The sequence below is a fragment of the Genypterus blacodes genome, unplaced genomic scaffold, assembly GCF_046128005.1.
Source record: "Genypterus blacodes isolate CSIRO-AG114 ecotype Tasmania unplaced genomic scaffold, CSIRO-AGI_Gbla_v1 ptg000053l_1, whole genome shotgun sequence".
Taxonomy (NCBI): domain Eukaryota; kingdom Metazoa; phylum Chordata; class Actinopteri; order Ophidiiformes; family Ophidiidae; genus Genypterus; species Genypterus blacodes.
Window position 1 is genome coordinate 2,357,141 of NW_027466865.1, and position 19,226 is coordinate 2,376,366.

A 19,226-nucleotide genomic window follows, 5' to 3' on the forward strand; every position below is an offset into this window, starting at 1 on the left:
ACTACCTTAAAAAAATGTGACAAAATAAGTAACTTGGTTGGTAAATTCAATGTTTGTACACATCAACACATGTAGGATGGATGGATGGATTAGCATAGTTGAGATTGAATCTTTTTGTCTTCCGTTTTCTTTGAACTTTACATCATCTGGGATCATCTGTTACCACGTGTTGTTGTATAAATAGTCTTTAATTGTTACCATTGGATGTTTTACTTACATTACATTACATAACACTTACATACAGTGCATACATGACGTAAAAATGTGTGTGCGTGTGTGTGCGTGTGCCCGTGCGTACGTGCGTGCGTGTGCGTGTGTGTGTAGGTAGACGTGCGGCAGTGAAGGGGTTAAGAGTCACATGGTCGCGGGTGGTATTATGAGCCCTGGGCTATAAAAACAGTGTATGAGGAGGCAAACAGCGGAGAACAAAGACATCAGAGTGTATCTAAGGATCCCGGTCTGCACTGCGCACCGCAACACTGCGCCGAAACTGCGGGCTGTGCTGCGTGCGGCGGGACGATGCGGAGCTGTGCGGTGCTCGTGAGCTGCTGCTGCGTGCTGGTGCTGCAGAGCCTCCACGCCGCGCTGAGTGCGCCGGTGCGCGGACACGGTCACGGACACGGACGCGACAGGTATAAGCCCACGCCGGTGAGTGGTCGATTCCCTCCTCCGCTCTCATGTTGCACACACACTTTGGGAACTTTGCTGGTAAAGGAGCAACATCAGGTTTTAGTTCAAACTGCAGAAACTTTCACTTTGCTGCATGCATGACACGTTTTTAATAATTTGCAAGTTAAAGGAATCTGCTCTTCTATTGTTTTGCTGCATGTCTCTCTCTCTCTCTCTCTCTCTCTCTCTTTCACACACACATGATTGACAAGAGATTGATTATCATTTACCAAAAGTACAAACACTATTAGCTGTTTACAGTGTGTCAACTCATTGCATTCTGTTAAACATATAAACTGATTACACAGCATTCTGGCCATTGGTCATCGGATCGTTTATGGAATCGGCATATCATTACTTTTATTCATAGACTAAATTGAGTAACAGAAAAGTTATGTGTATAATGAATCAAATGAATCTGAGCCCTTTTGCTTGCTGGACTTGCTCCCATAGTTAACACGAGTGCACTGAGTGTAATCAGATTACAGTCAGTGTAATCAGTTACCATTTTCTAGTGTCGGGTCATTTGCTCTTTTGTTGTTCAGAGAAATCTTCTAAACACTATAATCAGATTTCAATCTGCATAAAACACAAAAGGGGTGCAGGTAAGATAATGTGAATGCCTGGGGGGGTGGGGTTATAATGTTTAAAAAGTACATATAAACTGCACTTGTAAGATTATGTGGCAGGTTATGATGTTTTGCTCAGTGTAATCAGATTACAGTCAGTGCCTGGAGTCATCAGTTACCTGTAGATGTACATCAGGCATACATTGTAATCAGATTACAGTGATAATAGTCAATTACTAGTCATGTCCAGAGGCAGGTTGTTGAGGTTGTTGTTGCTTGAAGTAATCAGATTACAATACCCTTTTCAGATTCAGATTGCAGTGATTGTAATCTGTTATCTGTCAAAGCCCCGTTGACAGGTAGGAGGTTTACATTGTAGTCTCTCAGCTGTAATCACATAGAGACACACACACATCATCCCTCAGAATCATCAGGACCAATGATACTCATGATATCATAATTGAGAAAATGATTATTTTACAAACGCAGCCGAGCTGAGCTGTCACTGTAATTAGCCGGTGACCTGCTCTTACTCTGAAAAAAATTACCATCATCAGTGTTTATTTTTGCGTCTGCTCAGCTCATCGGAGCTCTCATGATGTGTCAATGTCTTGTTCTTTACATGATGATGACAGCAGCGTGTTTTGGTTTAGCTTGCAGAGGTCCCATGTCTGCAGGGCAGGAAGCAGTAATAACAGCTCTTACAGGCATTTTGTCAACAAGACCATAAAGAGAGAGAGAGAGAGACAGGGGTCCTACACATGGAACCGTCACAGCGGCGTCAGTGATAAGATTACACGTCGTTTACCTGAACTCATTGTCCTTAAAAAAAAAAAACTGTCAGCCCGAGAGGTTGTGTTTATCTGTAAGAGACACTTGGTTGGGACATGCAAGTCAGAATAATGAATACAACCTGGTGAGGTTATGAGCATTTACTGTATGTTTGGTTCATAAATTGGTTTGTTCAGCTCATAATTATGACCTAAACAATCAAATTTCCCTTTTCCATGGATTCAGGGATTCAAGACAAATCCATTTTTTGGCCATTGTGAATTTGATCCTGTAAAACTTAATGGCATTTGGCTCATGAGCATCCTCATAGGAAGATCTTATTTCAAGTCATCTACCTGTTCTTAATTGTGCAATGATGTCACATGTGGTTGATTAAATACCCACACTGCACCCTGGTGATACGTCTCTTCTGCCTCAAACCAAAGTGAAGTGTTACAGCACCTTTCTGTTATTATTTAGTCTCATTATCTGTGAGGGTTATGACAAAACCTGGAGTCACAGATAGAGAATGAGCGATACATTATCACAGCCATGTTGCACCTGTGATGACAACTTTGTTATGTCTCCTGCTCCTTTAACTGGAGAGTCTAATCTGCAGTTTTGTCAATTTGTTCCCCCATTGTTGACTAAAGAGTGAGTGATTACACAGGCCTGGACAGGCCTCTGTGTCTGTGGCATTCAGGGCAGCAGGGAAACACAAAGTGTCTGTTTTCTCTCCGGAGGGGGGGTTGAACGCTCAGGCGAACTGTTTGGATTTCTCTTTGTCAATAGAACCTGAGTGCATCGCTTCTGCTTCCTGTTTTGCCCCATCATGTCGATGTCTGTGGGTCCAGCAATTGGTTGAGAAGCCGTGAGAGCAAAGGTGACATCAGAGCCTTGATCTTGGTTCCCATCAAGTAGATCTAGGTCACAGCTGCAAGTGAATGGTGAAACATGCCTGTGGTTAGGAGGCACACTGGCCCCTCCCCCCTCTTGCATGATAATCAGACTATTTGGCTCGTTAGCGGAAGGGGGCATGTTCAGCCTCATTATGATTCCTTCAACAACAACCCAACAAACACAACACCAATTGGTTAATTCTCTTATCAAGTAAAAACCACAAATATCTGCGGGCACTAGTGAAGCTCTGTGCCTTTCTCTCTCTTATATGATTGTGAAATGAATCCCCACAGGGAACTTTTTGTGCGCTTTCACCCCCCAAGTTGAGTTCTGGGAAATTCTAATGTCCATCTTGTAGCTTAAATAAGTAAGCATAAAAAGTAGATTAAACAATAATGCATATGTTTGCAGCACTACTTAGAGTGATTGAACCCTGATAGGAATGAATGAAGGCAGCTAGATTTATTACCTGTGTGTTCATAACTTTAGCAATCTGGGTACATGAACATGTGTGCGGTATGTTTTACTTTTCATCCCATAAATTCATGGCATGCTGCATCATAGTTTCTGCTGTGTTAAATATATGAATCATGTCCAATTAATCTGCACTCTGCTGAACTTACTGGGGATGTGGGAGTTCACATGAGGCTGCAGAAGGACTATATGAATGGAATGGAGGGTGGGGGTTGCTCACTGTGACATGTCATGTCCTGAGTTCAACTCTGTTTGTCTCATGTCATCCACGTTTGTCCCTCTTTCTATCATGACCTATTAAAAAGACAGAAAACTAAAAGACAAACAGCATGTGATCTGGCTTGTACCAATTATTCCGCCTTGGATGAGAGCTTGTTATTAATCACGGCTAGCAATGTAATCATCAATTAGTCATCCAGCCACCAGACTGACGTAAGATCTGCATGTCTGAGGTCTCAGCGGACGTTGGTTTTTGTTCCCAGAAAGATAAGAGATTCGAGCAGATGCCCAGATGTTTTTTATCACCTTCCTCTGCTGTGGGTTTGTGGTTTTCAGATGATAAATAGGATGAGAATAAGGAGAAAGACACAGAGACATTTGGTGACGGAAGGAAAATAGTGTGTATCTCCTCCAATCACTGTCTGAAAGTGAGCACACCCTACAAATTGAAACCTTATCTGCCCCCCTCGAGTAAACATTCACTTATGACTTCCTATCATCCGGATTCACTGGTTTAAAGTTTAGATAGCGTCATTTAGGCTGTCAGATACCACCGTCACCCTCAACCTCTCACTCTATGAGCATCTTGCATTAAAAAGCCTCACACGTTATCTGGATAACGCTGTGATGATTGGACGTGATTGGACACTTTGCTTTCACATGCGTCCTTGTTATCTGGTTGCAGTTTGCATTGTGATTGGATCTCAGTAGATGGATCATTAATCATTTAAGCCCATCCATCCTCCTCACTCCTATTCTGTCAACCTGCTTTTGTGTAAAAATGATTTGTTCACACTCAAGTCGACTATGCGTGCTGCTGAGGGATGCCATATTAGAAAAAACTCACAATTATTAGCATTTATACGAAATTATTGAAAGAATCCAGTATTTATATTGGCATTAAATGCAATATTAATCAGTCCTTATATTATTAACTATGGGAGCTGTATTTAAATGCAATAACAACCCGAGCTTGCACCCCACATAACTGAGGGAGTTTATGTTGGCCCTTCTTCCAGTGTTGTCTGGTGAAAGTGGTCTTAAATGTGGACTCAACTCGAGGTTAAAGCTGCAGTGAGAATGCACTCATTGCCAGGTTCGTGTCACCCTGCGAGACGGCGAGCTGACAGAAACGAAGCACTTTTGGGGGGTTTGTTGTTAGAATGGAGCCACTTTTCAGACGTTCCGTGTGCAGGCATGTTTGCTCGGCTCCGTGAATACCTCTGTCAGATCCCCTGTGCCGCCGCTCACACAGCTTGTCATCACTGTAACCAGAAGCTAGATGTGTCCATACTTGTAATACCTCCCCACCCCCACCCATCACCACCACCACAGCTCCCTCACATGTTCCCATGATGATAAAGCATCATGCGAGGCCTTCAGGCTGCCGGCTTTTTGGGGTTTGTGTCTCATCACCGCCGTCTTGCACTCTCAGCAGAAAGTGACAGACTAATCGTCCCCAGGGTGTGTTTTTTTTCATTCTCAAACGTTGTGGTATAATCTCCTGACAGGATTTCCATTGTCTGCTCTGAAATTACGCTCAAACACGCAAGCGTGGCCACAAGACGTCTGTATCAACAGCTGAGTCAGTGCCTCTGTGGGATCAACTGCTTTGAATGCAGCAGTGCCAGAAGTAAACAGCTCCCGAGTAATAATGCCACAGAGGAAGAATACTCCATCACAAGTGCTATACTAAAAGTAAACAAGTGAGCATTAAAAGGTGCCAAAAAAAGGATATTAGAATACATTTGTTTGGGGTTTTTTAGTCTTTCAGATCAGGTTATGTAAAGGATGGAAACAAAGAAAGAACAAACATAGTAGTAATGAAGTAGAGTGTAAAATGAGCTTGTTTGGATGAGGGTAGAAAATACAAATAACAGGAAGATTAAGACAAACAATTGTCCTGAAATTCAAATAAATCCACTGAAGGAAACATCTTTGACCCCTGAGGACAATATGAGGCCGCAGAGTTTGTCTCAGAGCTCTTTGAACTGGGCAGATCGAGTCCAACATCACCTTTTCCACACCATTCCAACCTCTCCAAACCATTCTTGGCACGTAAACACTTAGGTCTTTCTTCCTTGATCCTGAGGCTTCACCACTAAAGGTTGCAGACTGAAGCGAATCCACAGCAGAGACACAATAACACAGTCCCTGCATTTTTGGTTATATTGTTATTTCCTGTACGATATTACACATATTTCCAAATGTAAGCCAAAAAAAAGAAAAAATACGCACAGGTTCAGAGGGATCATTCAAGGTCAGACTGTGAATATTAACGTCAACATGGTAATCAAACTCTCGAATTTGGACATTCAGAGTCTGCGAGTTAGCAATCATACTGCTTGTTTGTGTTTTTCTCTGCGTTCTTTGCTCCACATACAAATGACCTTTCCTGTTAATGGGCTTGTTTAAGTGTGATCTTGAACTTTGACGTAAAACCTTTTGGGAATTAAGGAAGTTTAAGCCCGAGGGTCAGACAGGTCAAGCCGATCCATTTGACTCGTGTGCAGGGGGTTTAGTCCTTTTTACTCCCCTTTTTTTCTAGCCTCTCTTTGAAATGACAGGGGCGGCCCTGTGCACACACACACACACACACACACACACACACACACACCGCTTAGAGTTACCCCCATTTTACAACCTGAAAACTGACACTCCCTTCACCTCGCTGATTGGGATCAGGCGGCAGGCAGCTCCAGTCAAAACTGTCTGTTTTGGGCGACTGAGGTCAGAGAGGTCAGCTTGTGATCAAATAGGAACGTTTGACTCTCATCTCTCAACAAGTCCCACAGAGCAGAGATGAGTTTTGTTTTCGGTCCATGTCACGTCTCAAACTTTCTTAGGCAACTCATAAGTCAAGCTGCGAGTCTTTCAGCTGTCTGAATGCTGACAATGCAGCATTAACAGTAGATTTACTGGCTTTGCTTTCCCCTCCATTTGACTTGTTTTTGGCAAAGCTGAGACAGCGTCTCCTTAACTTTCACTTAAAGGAACTTTTCAGAAAAAAGTTGGACCACATGCTTCTAATCTCCTTGCTTTATTTTTTTTTTATTTTTCATTAATTCAGTTATGTTTCAGGGGAGACTGGGGTCAGGTTCAAAGGCTCCACACTGAGCTGTGGCCAGCGGGCCATTGGTGCCTGTCTTCAGCCCGTCTGTGCCACCTGCCTGAAGAAGGAAGCTTTTTGGTCTTGGGTAGCCCAGCACTTAGAGGTCGGCAGGCTGGACTGCAGCTTCAGTGGTTGCGGAAAATGTTCTCAGTGTGTCAGGGTGCTGGAAAGGAGGCTCAGACCGACCGATGATGATGGTCATGGACCAGTGGATCAGCTGTTGACCCTCTCCTCTTGTCACTTAATGACCGGGTGAGGAGCTTGGCCATCATGAGGGAGATTGGAGTAGACCCCTCTATAAATGTGTGTGTGTGTGTGTGTGTGTGTGTGTGTGTGTGTGTGTGTGTTTGTGTGTGTGTGTGATTGATTGGCTGATTGCCTGACTGATGCCTCACTGCGACAAATACTTAGGATGAACAACAGATTTGTCTTTGTTTTAAATTGGTAGCCGCATCCAGTGCCAAATGTACTGCATGTATGGAGCAATGCAGCACTAAAAGACGTATAAGCGCACAAGCTAAGCCAACCTTCCTTTGGTAAATACTTGTACAAATAAAATAGTAGTAGTATTTGATCTGTAGGCAGATTTTCCACTGGTTTCATGTCAACATCCTCTTTTACTGATACACTTCAACATGCTGTCCACCTTGATAAAGGTTTTGTTCCTTATCTGACACCTTTTGTTGTCTGTCTTCACTGTAGCGGCGCAGAGAGAGAAAGATTGGAATGTTGTGACACATTTCTCAGTGTGTGAATAAAAGTTTAAATTAAACCAAACAAGTGTGTGACTTCGGGGATCCATTGGGAGTTTGTGAACTCCTGTTGTTTTCATGTCTTAGAAACCATGTAAGACTGAGGGACGCTTGCACAACAACACCCCCCAAAGTGAGGATAATAATGGCTTGTACAATGACACAGGCGGCTACAATTGAAGGTTTTGCTGAAACAAAGTGAAATGTGGGAGTTTAAGGGGGAGGTCAAGGAAGTGTGTCTGCTGGTCTCCTGTGATCCAGTTCCATCAGTCACAGTGTTTCTGCAGTCTGGAGCACATTCCATCAACCCTGCTGCGTTTTGTTCCCTATAACCTGCAACAACACAGCGTTTGAGTCCTGCAGGGAAAAGTGAGGCTGAAAGGCTGCAATCACAGCCAAACACACAATGGGGACTTGAGTCTGACAAACAACCTGCATGCTTCAATCTGTATCAGTCCAGAGACAAGTGATCTAACTGTAACTGTATGTTGCTTTGTGTACACACAAGATGCTTTTGTTGTAACGTTTCACTGATGTGAATGACGATGTTCTGTGTGTTGTTAGTTTTTAGAAGCTGTTTACTTCTCAGTGCTGTAGAAGTCTGATGAAACCCAGACTGATCAAATAGATGTTGTTTAGTAACGAAAAACGATCGCAACTTTGAAAACTACTGTGTAATATTTGCCTCTAAAATGTAGTGAAGAAAGATTTTTAGGAAACATTTGAAAGTTCCTGTAACTTTACAGTACAATTACCTAATATTGTACTGACAATAAACTAGAGTAAGTCAGTAAATGGGTATGATCAAATTGGAAGTGGATGATACAAATTGGTTATGAGTCAGTGTGTTTGCGTGTAGAAACATGGCAACAGGAGTGTCAATCTGTAAACCTGTGCCATTTCTGCCTCCTAGATTGAAAACGTTGGCATCAACAAGTACAAAACAACCAGGTCAGAGATGGTGTGGGAGTTTATTAATGTGTAAGAGAGAATGTGGGGAAAGATACCAGAGGAGGATAGAGGGAACTGGTTTTATCGTAAGACAGTATTACTGTAACCGTGTCTTTCTTTCAACATATAAGAGGAAACGGGTATGCAGGTGATTTAGCGATAAGAAGTGAACACCCAGATGTTCCCTGTAAGTGTAAAATTGCAGATGTTGGTGTAGTTTGGAAGTTTGAGAGGAGGTGCTGAGGCGGCTCTGCTCTGTAATTTGCTGCTGCTGTGGTAATGAGCATAGTCATTTCCTCCATTTAAGCCATGCTGATTCCCGGCTGTGATAACGGGACAGCATCCAGTCCAGGACCCCACTGTGAGTTTAACTGGGACAAGCAGCACCACTGGGACCTGATGAATGACTGTGAGGCCACATCATTTCTTGGCTCACGGAACTTTCCTCATGTCCTCATTTTGCTCTGAGTCTTATGTTTTCATTTCGCCTCCTTGTCTCGTCTTCGTCCTTCCTTCTTCACCATGCTGCTTTGTTTGCAATGTAATCAATCAAAGGGGAGCAAAATTGTGTTACAATTTTTATTTATCTTTTCTCCCTGGCTTGTAGTTCCTGAAAACACAAATAGACTTGAATGGTTTTCATACATTTGAGTCCCCTTAATGTTCAATCCTTATTCAGACAAAAACACTCCTGACCTTATTTATTCTTCCTGAAGGATTTGCTCCAGGCGTCCGAAAAGTTTCAGGATCTGAAGCAGAGGGGAAAGGTTCCTCATGCTCAGGACTTTGTGAAGGAGATCGGATCTCCAACCAACACCACAGTGACATGGAACCGTCCTCGCTGCGGCGTCCCGGACTACCCAACCCAGAAGGAGGTTCACTACCAGGGACGGCACAGACAGAGGCGCTTTGTCCTGTACGGAGGCCGCTGGGAGAAGACGGATCTCACTTACAAGTATGCACATCCCTATAATGTCACACAGCTCAGGACATGGCTACATATAGGTGAAAAGTCTTCCCTTACAAAATAAAACTTCCACTATAGCTTTAAGAACATCTGCTGCTATAAAATGACTATAAGCAGCATTTTGACGGAGAGCAGGAACTAAGATTGTTTGCAGACAAAGTAATGACTATATTGTATATTATAGGGTCTGCAACATTTCAGACATTTTGAATGATGAACTCCATTGCATGTAGCAAATCGTTGAACAGTAGAAATGATTATTTAAAAAAAAGGGGCAACCAAAGACGGTGCTGGATTTCTTTCATCTCCGGCTTTGGCACCACGGAGTGTCTGGCAGTCGTCTGCTGGCTGCTGCCTCTCTGTCTGTGTCTCCTGGGGTCCCTTTCATTGTACTCATTCTTTACCCTAACAGTGCATTAAGACAGAAACGAGAGAGAGAGAGAGAGTGGGTGGGAGGTAAAGTGTTTTTAATCGCATTGCTGGCCACAGACTAATCAGACTCTGCTGGATCAAGGCTGTAAAACACATTGACACCTGACAGACGGAGAAGGATCATGGCTGCAACCTGAAGCAATATGTAACATACATATAACAGGCCTCAGCCCAGTTTGGCTAAAATCTTAAATGGGAACGTTAAAAGAGGGAAACCATGCCAACGGCTGCCTTTGCTCACAATCACATTCTGGGATATCTAAAGAGAATCAGCTGACATGTTGAGCTCATGAAGTTCTATCGTGGCACGTAAAGTCACGCACACTGGCTTATCTGATAGTCATGATGGAAGTCCAAGCACGACTTTATCAGCCTTCTTTTCCTGCAATAAATCATGATTTCTGTGTAGACTGAATTGCCTGCATGTATGTAAGTAAATGAGCTGAAACCCACAGCAGGAATCAAAGCAAAAGCAAGGTCATACACAGAAAAAACATTTCAGCTCAGGCTCTGGCATCTGTCGGAGAATAGTGCAGAATGCCACATGTACGGGAGCAACAGCCTTTGAGTTTTCCACCGGTAATTTTGACCACAACCGTATGCATGTAAGACAGGTGAGGTCACAGTGTAGCCATGACAATTTATATCTGTACAGGTTTTCTGCAATTCTGTTGTTTTTGCAATTTCATTCTGCAAAATCTGGTGGCATTTTGCTTCCAGGTCATGTGGTCATGACTCATCCCAAATTCGGCACAATCCATCCAAAGCGTGACAAGCAGAGAGGCTGATTCTATATATTTTGCTACAGATTTAGATCCACAGGCACATTTCTTTTACAGATGGTGTAAATATAAATTAGAGGAGGGTTATGCAGGCCTGATAGTATGTGGTGGTTTGTGGCCTCTGAGGTGCGAATAGCTTAATTTACAGTTTAATTACTGAGAAATAAATCCAATATGTAATTGACGATGTCTTGTTAGTAAGATGAAGAGGATTGGTTGTTGTTTTTCTCACACTGGGTGGTTTTACCTGACAGGAAACGGCTGTGATGTAGTGTTATGTTAGGGAGCCTTAGGGCGTCGGTAACAGCACACCTCTCTGCTCTGTGAGATGGCTGCAGATATCAGGTACGAGGGAGGTCTGCGAGGCCGGTGGTCCCTCTCCTCGCCTCCGTACATCCTGTATGTCTGTCTGTATGTGTGACACCTGCGTCCGTCTCCTGCAGGATTGTCCGGTTTCCCTGGCAGATGGGCGAGGACAAGGTGCGACACGTCCTGCAGGAAGCCCTGAGAATCTGGAGCGACGTGGCCCCGCTCACCTTCACCGAGGTTCACGGTGGAAAGGCCGACATCCGCATTGACTTTACACGGTGAGCAGGATAACAGCTGTGAACAGCCATCTCAATCAAAAAGAGACCACACCGGTTTAATTGAAGCATTAAAACACTAAAGAGATCTAATGTAATCTTAAAAACCTGCACTCTACCCTTTGTATAGACATTTTAACATTTTTGTGCTGAGCCAAACAACATGTTTACTACCTCAGCCATGTAATGTTGTGACTGGTATAGATAAGTTTCCTTCTTCGTGACATTTCCAAACTGTAACTTAACACAAGTCATGCTGTCAACACAGGCACACAGCCTGACTTCCTCCTGTGTTTGTTGATTCCTGAAGCATGTGCCTGTTTGTCTCCTTTTCATCATCCCATCGATCCATGTCTTGTTGTTTGTTGTGGGCAGTTTCCGTTTTCTTTCCATCCATTTACATGTTTACTCATGTATCACACGAACACATTCCTGACACTGCACACACAGTTTAACTAGAGCACTTTGGTGCTGTAGATCACTGTCTTCAGCAGTAACAAGCTGAATCTGATTAGTTGCCAAAGGGCCTCATATGTTTAACTAAGTGCCTCCATCTAACATTGACAGTCTGCTCCTACTTAAGATTTAAAACAGACATTCACACACACACACACACACACACACACACGCAGCTCAGGTTCATCTGCTTAGGTAAATGTATTCAAGAGACACATTGTGTTTTATTACATAGTTTTTTATTCTCAATTGCTTGCCTGTGAATTCCAAACTAAAAGCTGGAGCAAAGGTTTGATTAAAGTTATTCATTATCTTCTAATTGTGCATAAGCCTTTAGAGCTCCTATGATAGTGTTTGTTTTGAACTGTAGGTACTGGCATGGAGACAGCCTTCCCTTTGACGGCCCAGGAGGAATTCTGGCTCACGCCTTTTTCCCCAAAACACACAGACAAGGTGACATCCACTTTGACTATGATGAGTCATGGACACTTGGAAACCACATGGGTGAGTGATTAACCTGAGAGTTTAAAATGTGAGTTATGTATCCTATCCAATGGCTGCAATGACCTCCTTTGACGCCTATGGAGGTCACAGGAGGTTCCATTAAACTTGACGTGACTTGAGCTAGTAATGCTTCTCCGCCATTCCAATTAATCAGGTGGTTTAATGTGTCAGACTTGTCACCATACACAAATACTGCAGATGAACATTCCTTGTTTGATCCTGTTTGAACTGGTCAGAGTGATGGAGGTTTACTGCCTCCAGACAAACAGCTGAACTATTTAGATTATTCTTGTGCAATGGTTTATACAAAATCACAAACAAGTGCTGCGTGTAAGGAGCTAAAATTAATGTGGATTGAATGAAAATGCAGTTATCTGTGGTATTTAGAAGTTATATTCTATTTCAGGGTCAAATGATAGATAGCAGATATGACTCAGCTGGTACTTCTTGGTAGTTTTACATTCCTCCCACTCACTATGTTGTATTGCCTGCAGCCAAAACAGGACAACCCACTGAGGGAACTATGAGTCTTGTTCTCATGTTGTTTTGCTTGTTGTTGCTGTGTGTCTTTGTGTAATGATAGTGTCCGTCGTTGTGTAAAGTGTGATGCTGATTTCTTATGTATAGTGCTGTGGAAACGGAATCCCCCCCTGGGATGTAAAGTAAAGTGCCTCTACAGTTTCCTACACAGTGTTTACTCAGGTGTGGTTACTCATCACCTGAAGTGTGTCCACCCACTGTTGCCATGCAGGTACAGACCTTCTGCAGGTTGCTGCCCATGAGTTTGGGCATGTCTTGGGCCTGCAGCATTCCCGTGAGCCAGGAGCCATCATGTCCGCCTTCTACACCTTTTCCTACCCTCTGAGGCTGAGCGAGGACGACAAGCAAGGCATCCAGTACCTGTACGGAGCTCGTGCACCAGTGCTGCCCTCACCTCCACCCAGGGCACCACCTCCAGCCAACCCGGAGACCAATGAGATCTTGACTACCGTAAGTGTCATTGTTATAAAATGGCTCATAGAAGCTTCTTACACCAATCCAGCAGCCTCTCCTCTCTCCTTCCACTTAATGGTGCATCTCATTCTATGATTGTCTCTTACTGTTACTGCTTACTATAATTGTCTCTCGGTTAAAGCGTTTGTCTTGTGCATGTTCTCCCGTCTGTCCAGCGTGACATTAGATTCATCTGTGCTGTGTGTTGCTTCAATCCTTGTAGAGAAATAGTATGTGCCATAGTTGTGCAGTAGGGTGTTCTAATCTAAAATTCACACCTCTTTCTGCCCAAATAAGGCACTGTAGCTTAGTTGGTTAAAGTGCCTGTCTTGTAAACAGGAGATCCTGGGTTCAAATCCCAGCAGTGCCTGATAGACGCTCAAAGCTTCCTTTTAGAGGTTGAAATAAAACATTTTGAGGGAAAAAAAATCATGAATCGTAGCATAGATGAATACTTGATACTTTAATGAACTTTAATGCATCTTAATCTTGTGCCTGCACTGATTTTGTTGGCGGACCAGATGAAGCCAGTAGCCGACACGCCCCTGCTGCTGCTGTGACACATGGTTGCACCTATAGTGGAAATACAAGCAACCATATTTTTTTTGAAAAAGAAAATAATATCACAATTGCAATACTTACAGATTCACAATACTTGAAAAGAATAATATATACATACAATATATATCATTTCGTCAGCAAAAGTTCATTGTAATATTATATCAGGAGGTCAGCTGCAGAATGGATGAGTCAAACTTTACCACCGGTTGAGCTCCAGTCATCTGACCTGTCTTGATCAATCCCGCTGCACTGATGATTTGATTCTTCCTTCTAGAAACAAGGCACTGTGGCTTAGTTGGTCAAAGTGCCTGTCTTGTAAACAGGAGATCCTGGGTTCAACTCCCAGCAGTGCCTCAGAAGGTGACAATATGTTATAATTATGCCAGTGTTACCAAATGTCCACTAAGTGTGTCATCTTGAATACACCTGTTTTATCTTTTTTGTTGTTGTTCTTTCTTTCTTTCTCTTTTTTCTTGTTTTCTCGTTCGCTCGCTCTCAGCACACCGCATAGCGCATAGTTTGTGGAACTATATAAACGATGCTTACTTGTAAAATCATACGAGAGGAAACCATAAGTACTGAAATACACAATTCCATGACATAGGTAAATTAGTATTTACCTATTAGTGTTAAAATCTGTGATTTTAGAGACTTGGGGCAAGAAGAAGATAGCTCCTTTACATAATTACTTCATGTGTGTTTGGGATTTGAACCTGTAACCTACCACATATTCTGTATATGCTCTGTTCTTTTCCCTGTGGGCCAGAGTAGACCTTTTTTGTTCATTTTCTTGAAAAAAAAGAACGACAGAATAGTAAAACAACAGAAAGGGGGTGAAGAAAAAGACCAACAGAATGATAAAATGAGGTGAAGAAAAGAACCACAGAATAGAAATTGTATCATCATGCAAGCATTTCCGACTGAAAGTCCACAAAGATGTTAATCAATGTGAAATCATAAGTCAGTGGGATTGTCGAGTAAGGAGACAATGGAGTGCAGTGAAAGACTGAAATGAAGTTTGGAGATGCGGGTGTAACGGTCTACACATCAGGGGGTCTGTTTTGTTGTCCTTGGAATTTTGCAGCCGTGGTTACAATGAAAATAAATAATAATAATTGCTCTGCTAACTTGTATCCTACGATGAAGCCACGGTTTACATTCTTTGGGTAGATGGTCCCTGCAAAGATGACAATGTCTCCATTCATAGGGCTTCATGGGAATGAATGGTTTGATGGATACGGAAATGATGTAAGTTATATGCTTTGGTCTTAACAGTCACCAAACCTCAACAATAGTGGGATGTTTTGAACCACAACACCATCAAAGCACCAAAGGAGAGACTTTCATTCTGTTAGAAGAATGGGTTCCACAGAGAGTTCCACAGATTTCTCATCCGTGTCATTGTGGTCTATTAAAGCTGTTCTGGAAGCTTGTGGTGGCTCCAAATCTGTGTTGGTATTTCCTTTCATTAGTCACCCACCCATATGTGTTTTATATTGAATGTATGTGACAGAAAATCCTTTTAAGCTGAGTCATCATACAAGAACCAATTTGAACTTCTGAATTTCTTATAGTAAAATGTAGAGAGAAGCTTGAGCTGTCTTTTATGTTCTGTTCAAACACCCATGATTCCACTGCAATAAAACCCAGCTTATTAGACGCTTTTGTTAAATGAGGAAATTAAGTGATCTCCCTTCTTTCCAGCCTGATGCCTGCCAGACGGACTTTGATGCCGTGTCTATGATCCGGGGGGAGCTGTTCTTCTTTAAGTCGGGCTACGTGTGGAGGATCAGGGACGGGCATCTGGAGAGTGGTTACCCAGCGCTGGCATCGCGTCATTGGAGGGGGATTCCAGAAAACATTGATGCCGCCTTTGAAGACCAGTCAGGGAATATTTGGTTCTTTCAAGGTGAGTGGCAGAGATGTTTGAACTGTTGTCATGTGGTTAATGGTCCCACGCGAGCACTGGATCAAGGGAAAGCCTCAAGATAATGGACACAAATGTTCATGTACGGAGTTGTGAAATCATTGCAGTTAAGTCTTTCATGTGAATTTATACATTAGTTGTGGGCAAGCGAAAACATTGACATAATTGGTATTTGCTTCAAATCACTTCGAGGACATTTGCAGAGCTTTGAACTGGAGGATGAGACAACACTTGGAAAGTATTTCAATTAAATGAACTATTTACTCAGCTTAGTGACTGACTTGTACTTACTTGCTGTCCAATCAGACTTATCAAAAAACAGGTCATCCTACTGCTAATTTGCACCAAGGAGGTTATGTTGTAACTCTGTTTGTTTAAGTGTGTATAAGTAGGATGACTTCAAAAGTTAATGAAATGATGTGGATAGGTGGGCACATTTTCAAGCAGACTTCTTAAAACTAATACATCAACCTTACCAAGCCATGTGTGTCCCACTATCAGTATGCTATGGTTGGGATATGGATAACGATCTACATCTGGTAGTCAGAAAGGTATTTTCAGAAACCTACAATGGTAATGGGGTTTTTTGGTTGAACACATTGGATACGATACTACAAAATCTATCTCCACAGGGGAAAACTACTGGGTGTTTGATGCTGAGACTCATATCCGAGGGCCGGATTCCATCCAGAGCCTGGGCCTGTCGGTGTCTAGTATCCAGGCAGCCCTGCGCTGGGGCCAAGACACAAACTACAACACCTACTTCTTCAAGTCAGGCAGCTACTGGAGGTTCAGCCCCCGTGAGAACCGAATCGACTCAATCTACCCAAGGAACATGCAAGACTGGAGTGGAATCCCTGACGACGTGGACGCCGCGTTCAAGGACATATACGGTATAACCAAAACATCTAAAGCTCTTTATCAAGTGAACAAATCTATTTTGGATAAAATGGTTTAATTCAAGCTGTTGTCTGCTTTTCAGGTTACGCTCATTTTATCCGGGGAAGACAGTACTGGAAGTTTGACCCAGTTGGCATGAACTCTCTAGAAGGCTACCCTCGCTACGTTGGCATGGATTTCTTCGCCTGTAGAAACATCTGAAAATCTGTGGAGACTCAGAGTAACGGATTCTTGGGCAATGTGGAGGAGTTAAGTAACAGCAACGTGTTCGGATCCTGTGTGACGAGGCAATGAACGATCTCCTTTATATCTGTTCTTGCTTTCCTCCCTGTATTGATACTCAGATCCATCACACCATCTTCTCAGGAAAACCGAATTGTTTCCTCAGACTTGGCACATCCTGATTTGCACACTTTGTCACCATAAGGCTGAGATCTGGGCCATGTCATAACGATAATGTGTAATAATGATGTGAACTGTATCGTTCTGTCCTCAGTGATGGACTTCTTGGTCGTGTATTCAACGAGCGAAATCAAAATCCAACAACCTTAAATCTCTGTTCTGAATTGTGCTTCCCGGGATAATTGGGCCGTGTTTGGTTTTGGGGTGTGTTAGTCAAGTCTCCTGTGAAGTCTCTCTGGCTCACCTCAGGTCAACATGATTCCCAAGCTGTGCAGGGCCCCCAACAACTTTGTTTGGTTACAAATGGTGCTTTTGTTTAGTTTAGTCTCTGTGAAGCTCCTGTGTCCTCAGTCCCCATGCGACTAAACATACTGAACTTAATGAGAAATGATTCCAGAGGTTGAATTTACAGCTCTGAGCATATTTGACATGAACACAGGTTTAGTGTCTGTTGGAATGTCAATGATGAAAGCCTTTAGTGGTGATGTCAGCATTTTGTGAGCGAAGTGCTTCCTCACTGCTGGTTAGAATACTTGGAGCAAATGTTCAAGAGTTGTGTTAGCAGGCATGAGACAGTTTGCTCTGTTGCAGCCCTACGTTTTGATTTAGGCTGCTTTATTTAACATACAATCATACCTAACATAGTCACATGGCTGTAATGCTACTTCCTCTTCTTCCCTGTCACCATATAATACCGTGTGGAACATAACGCCTCCATTAAAGCTGTGCTAAAGTGTTTAGGTTGTCTTGGAGGAAAGAGCAATAACAACGTGTGAAGATTTGATGTTCCAAAATGTTAATGTTAACCATCTAGAGTACAATCACCCTGCCTTATGTTATTGACATTTCTTAGAAAATGTGTATTTTTTATATCTCTTCCGATGAAGTCAGTGCTCGTGTCTAGCATGATGCAGTATTCAGGTTCAATCAGCAAATTCAGGGACAACAGTAACAACACTGATCAGTGATTCTCAACCTGTACACATCAAAGTGATAGACTTGGACCCGGTTTGCTTTTCCGGCTGTTTGAATTACATTTTTGCTAATGGTGCACAGGATGTTCACCCCTGTACAGTAATTCAGTACAAACTGAGGTACTGGTATTTACCTGCTGGTACACCTTCCCTCCACTATAATTCAGGGGGAAATATTGATCCTTTTAGTAATTTATCTGACCGCTGTGTTTATTTGTGACTTTGCTGATTTGTAATGAGATAAATACCCCCCCAAATATTGTGGAACAATATGATCTCTTATGAAGTGTTTTAGAGAATTTCCTCTGTTCCTTAAAGGAACATGTAATCCTTCACCTCATGTGAGGGATGAAAATATACACATTAACAATAGAAGGTTTGTTTGTGGAGTGAAATACCTGCGGTTTGTTTTTCCCCTGATTGATGCATTGACATGGATCAGTTACATGTTAATGCATCTAATTCAAATCATGATGTTCACTTGTAATGAATGATGTTTCTGTGGGTTTACTTGTTTTACTTTTTCATTTTGTGAGAATCTGTAAGAGTTTAGATGTGCAGGTTGAGAATCACTGCTGCAGGTAACCAGCACTTCCCTCTTCATTGTCTCTTACTTCAGGTCTTGGGATGTGGAGGCAGCAGGGGTTCTGCTCAGATGTTGGTTTGCCAGTGCAGGACACTGACATTTCATTACACTTTTTATTCAGGTTTTTATTTTTTCTGCAGTCTGTTGTTCTTGTTTTAATTATTCCCATAACTCAATTTAAGTGTTTCTCAGTGAACTCTCACTGGATGAATACATTGTTTTTATACACAAACAAGTAAGCGAATATTTCTTGTATATACATGTCTTCAACTTTTTTACTCTTATGTAGCCAACACCTGTAAATTGAAATGTATGAACTGCATATTATGTTTCCTTTATAATAAAATCTGAAATATTTACCCAATTCTGCTGCTTCTTTAAACTTATTTACCACGACACCAGCACATTAACACTCGGATCATCTTTAATAGTGTATTATATTATATGGTAGTGGTTGTACTTTGGTCCAAAACAAATGTGATCTCTATACTCAATTATTTACAATAAGTATGCCCATAATAGATTATATGCTGATGTGTGGTGGCTATGATGGATGATAGGTGTTAGATTGGTGCAGTCAGGTTGAAACTCATGCATGTTCATCAACTGACATAACTGGCTTTAGGAAATAAAACGTCAAGGTGTTTAACACACAAATACTGACTTAAATTTACCAGCTACAGATAATCAACCAACCTGGTGGGAGAATGAAAAGAAAGTCAGTTACTGTACATGAATGCA

General features: G+C 42.3%; 1 protein-coding gene and 2 non-coding genes across 3 annotated transcripts; all 3 read left to right on the forward strand.

The window, feature by feature from the left end:
* The first annotated feature begins 402 nt into the window (after positions 1-402).
* Positions 403-18,778, forward strand: mmp11a (matrix metallopeptidase 11a). The gene is made up of 8 exons (XM_076151157.1): positions 403-648; positions 9,134-9,372; positions 11,042-11,185; positions 12,009-12,142; positions 12,894-13,132; positions 15,401-15,605; positions 16,256-16,516; positions 16,606-18,778. The coding sequence occupies exons 1-8, from the start codon at positions 520-522 to the stop codon at positions 16,722-16,724; spliced, it is 1,470 nt and encodes a 489-aa protein (XP_076007272.1). The 5' UTR covers positions 403-519; the 3' UTR covers positions 16,725-18,778.
* Positions 13,432-13,505, forward strand: trnat-ugu (transfer RNA threonine (anticodon UGU)). Its single transcript has one exon. It is a non-coding gene; the product is annotated as a tRNA-Thr (tRNA).
* On the forward strand, positions 13,977-14,050 carry trnat-ugu (transfer RNA threonine (anticodon UGU)). Its single transcript has one exon. It is a non-coding gene; the product is annotated as a tRNA-Thr (tRNA).
* Positions 18,779-19,226: the final 448 nt, after the last annotated feature.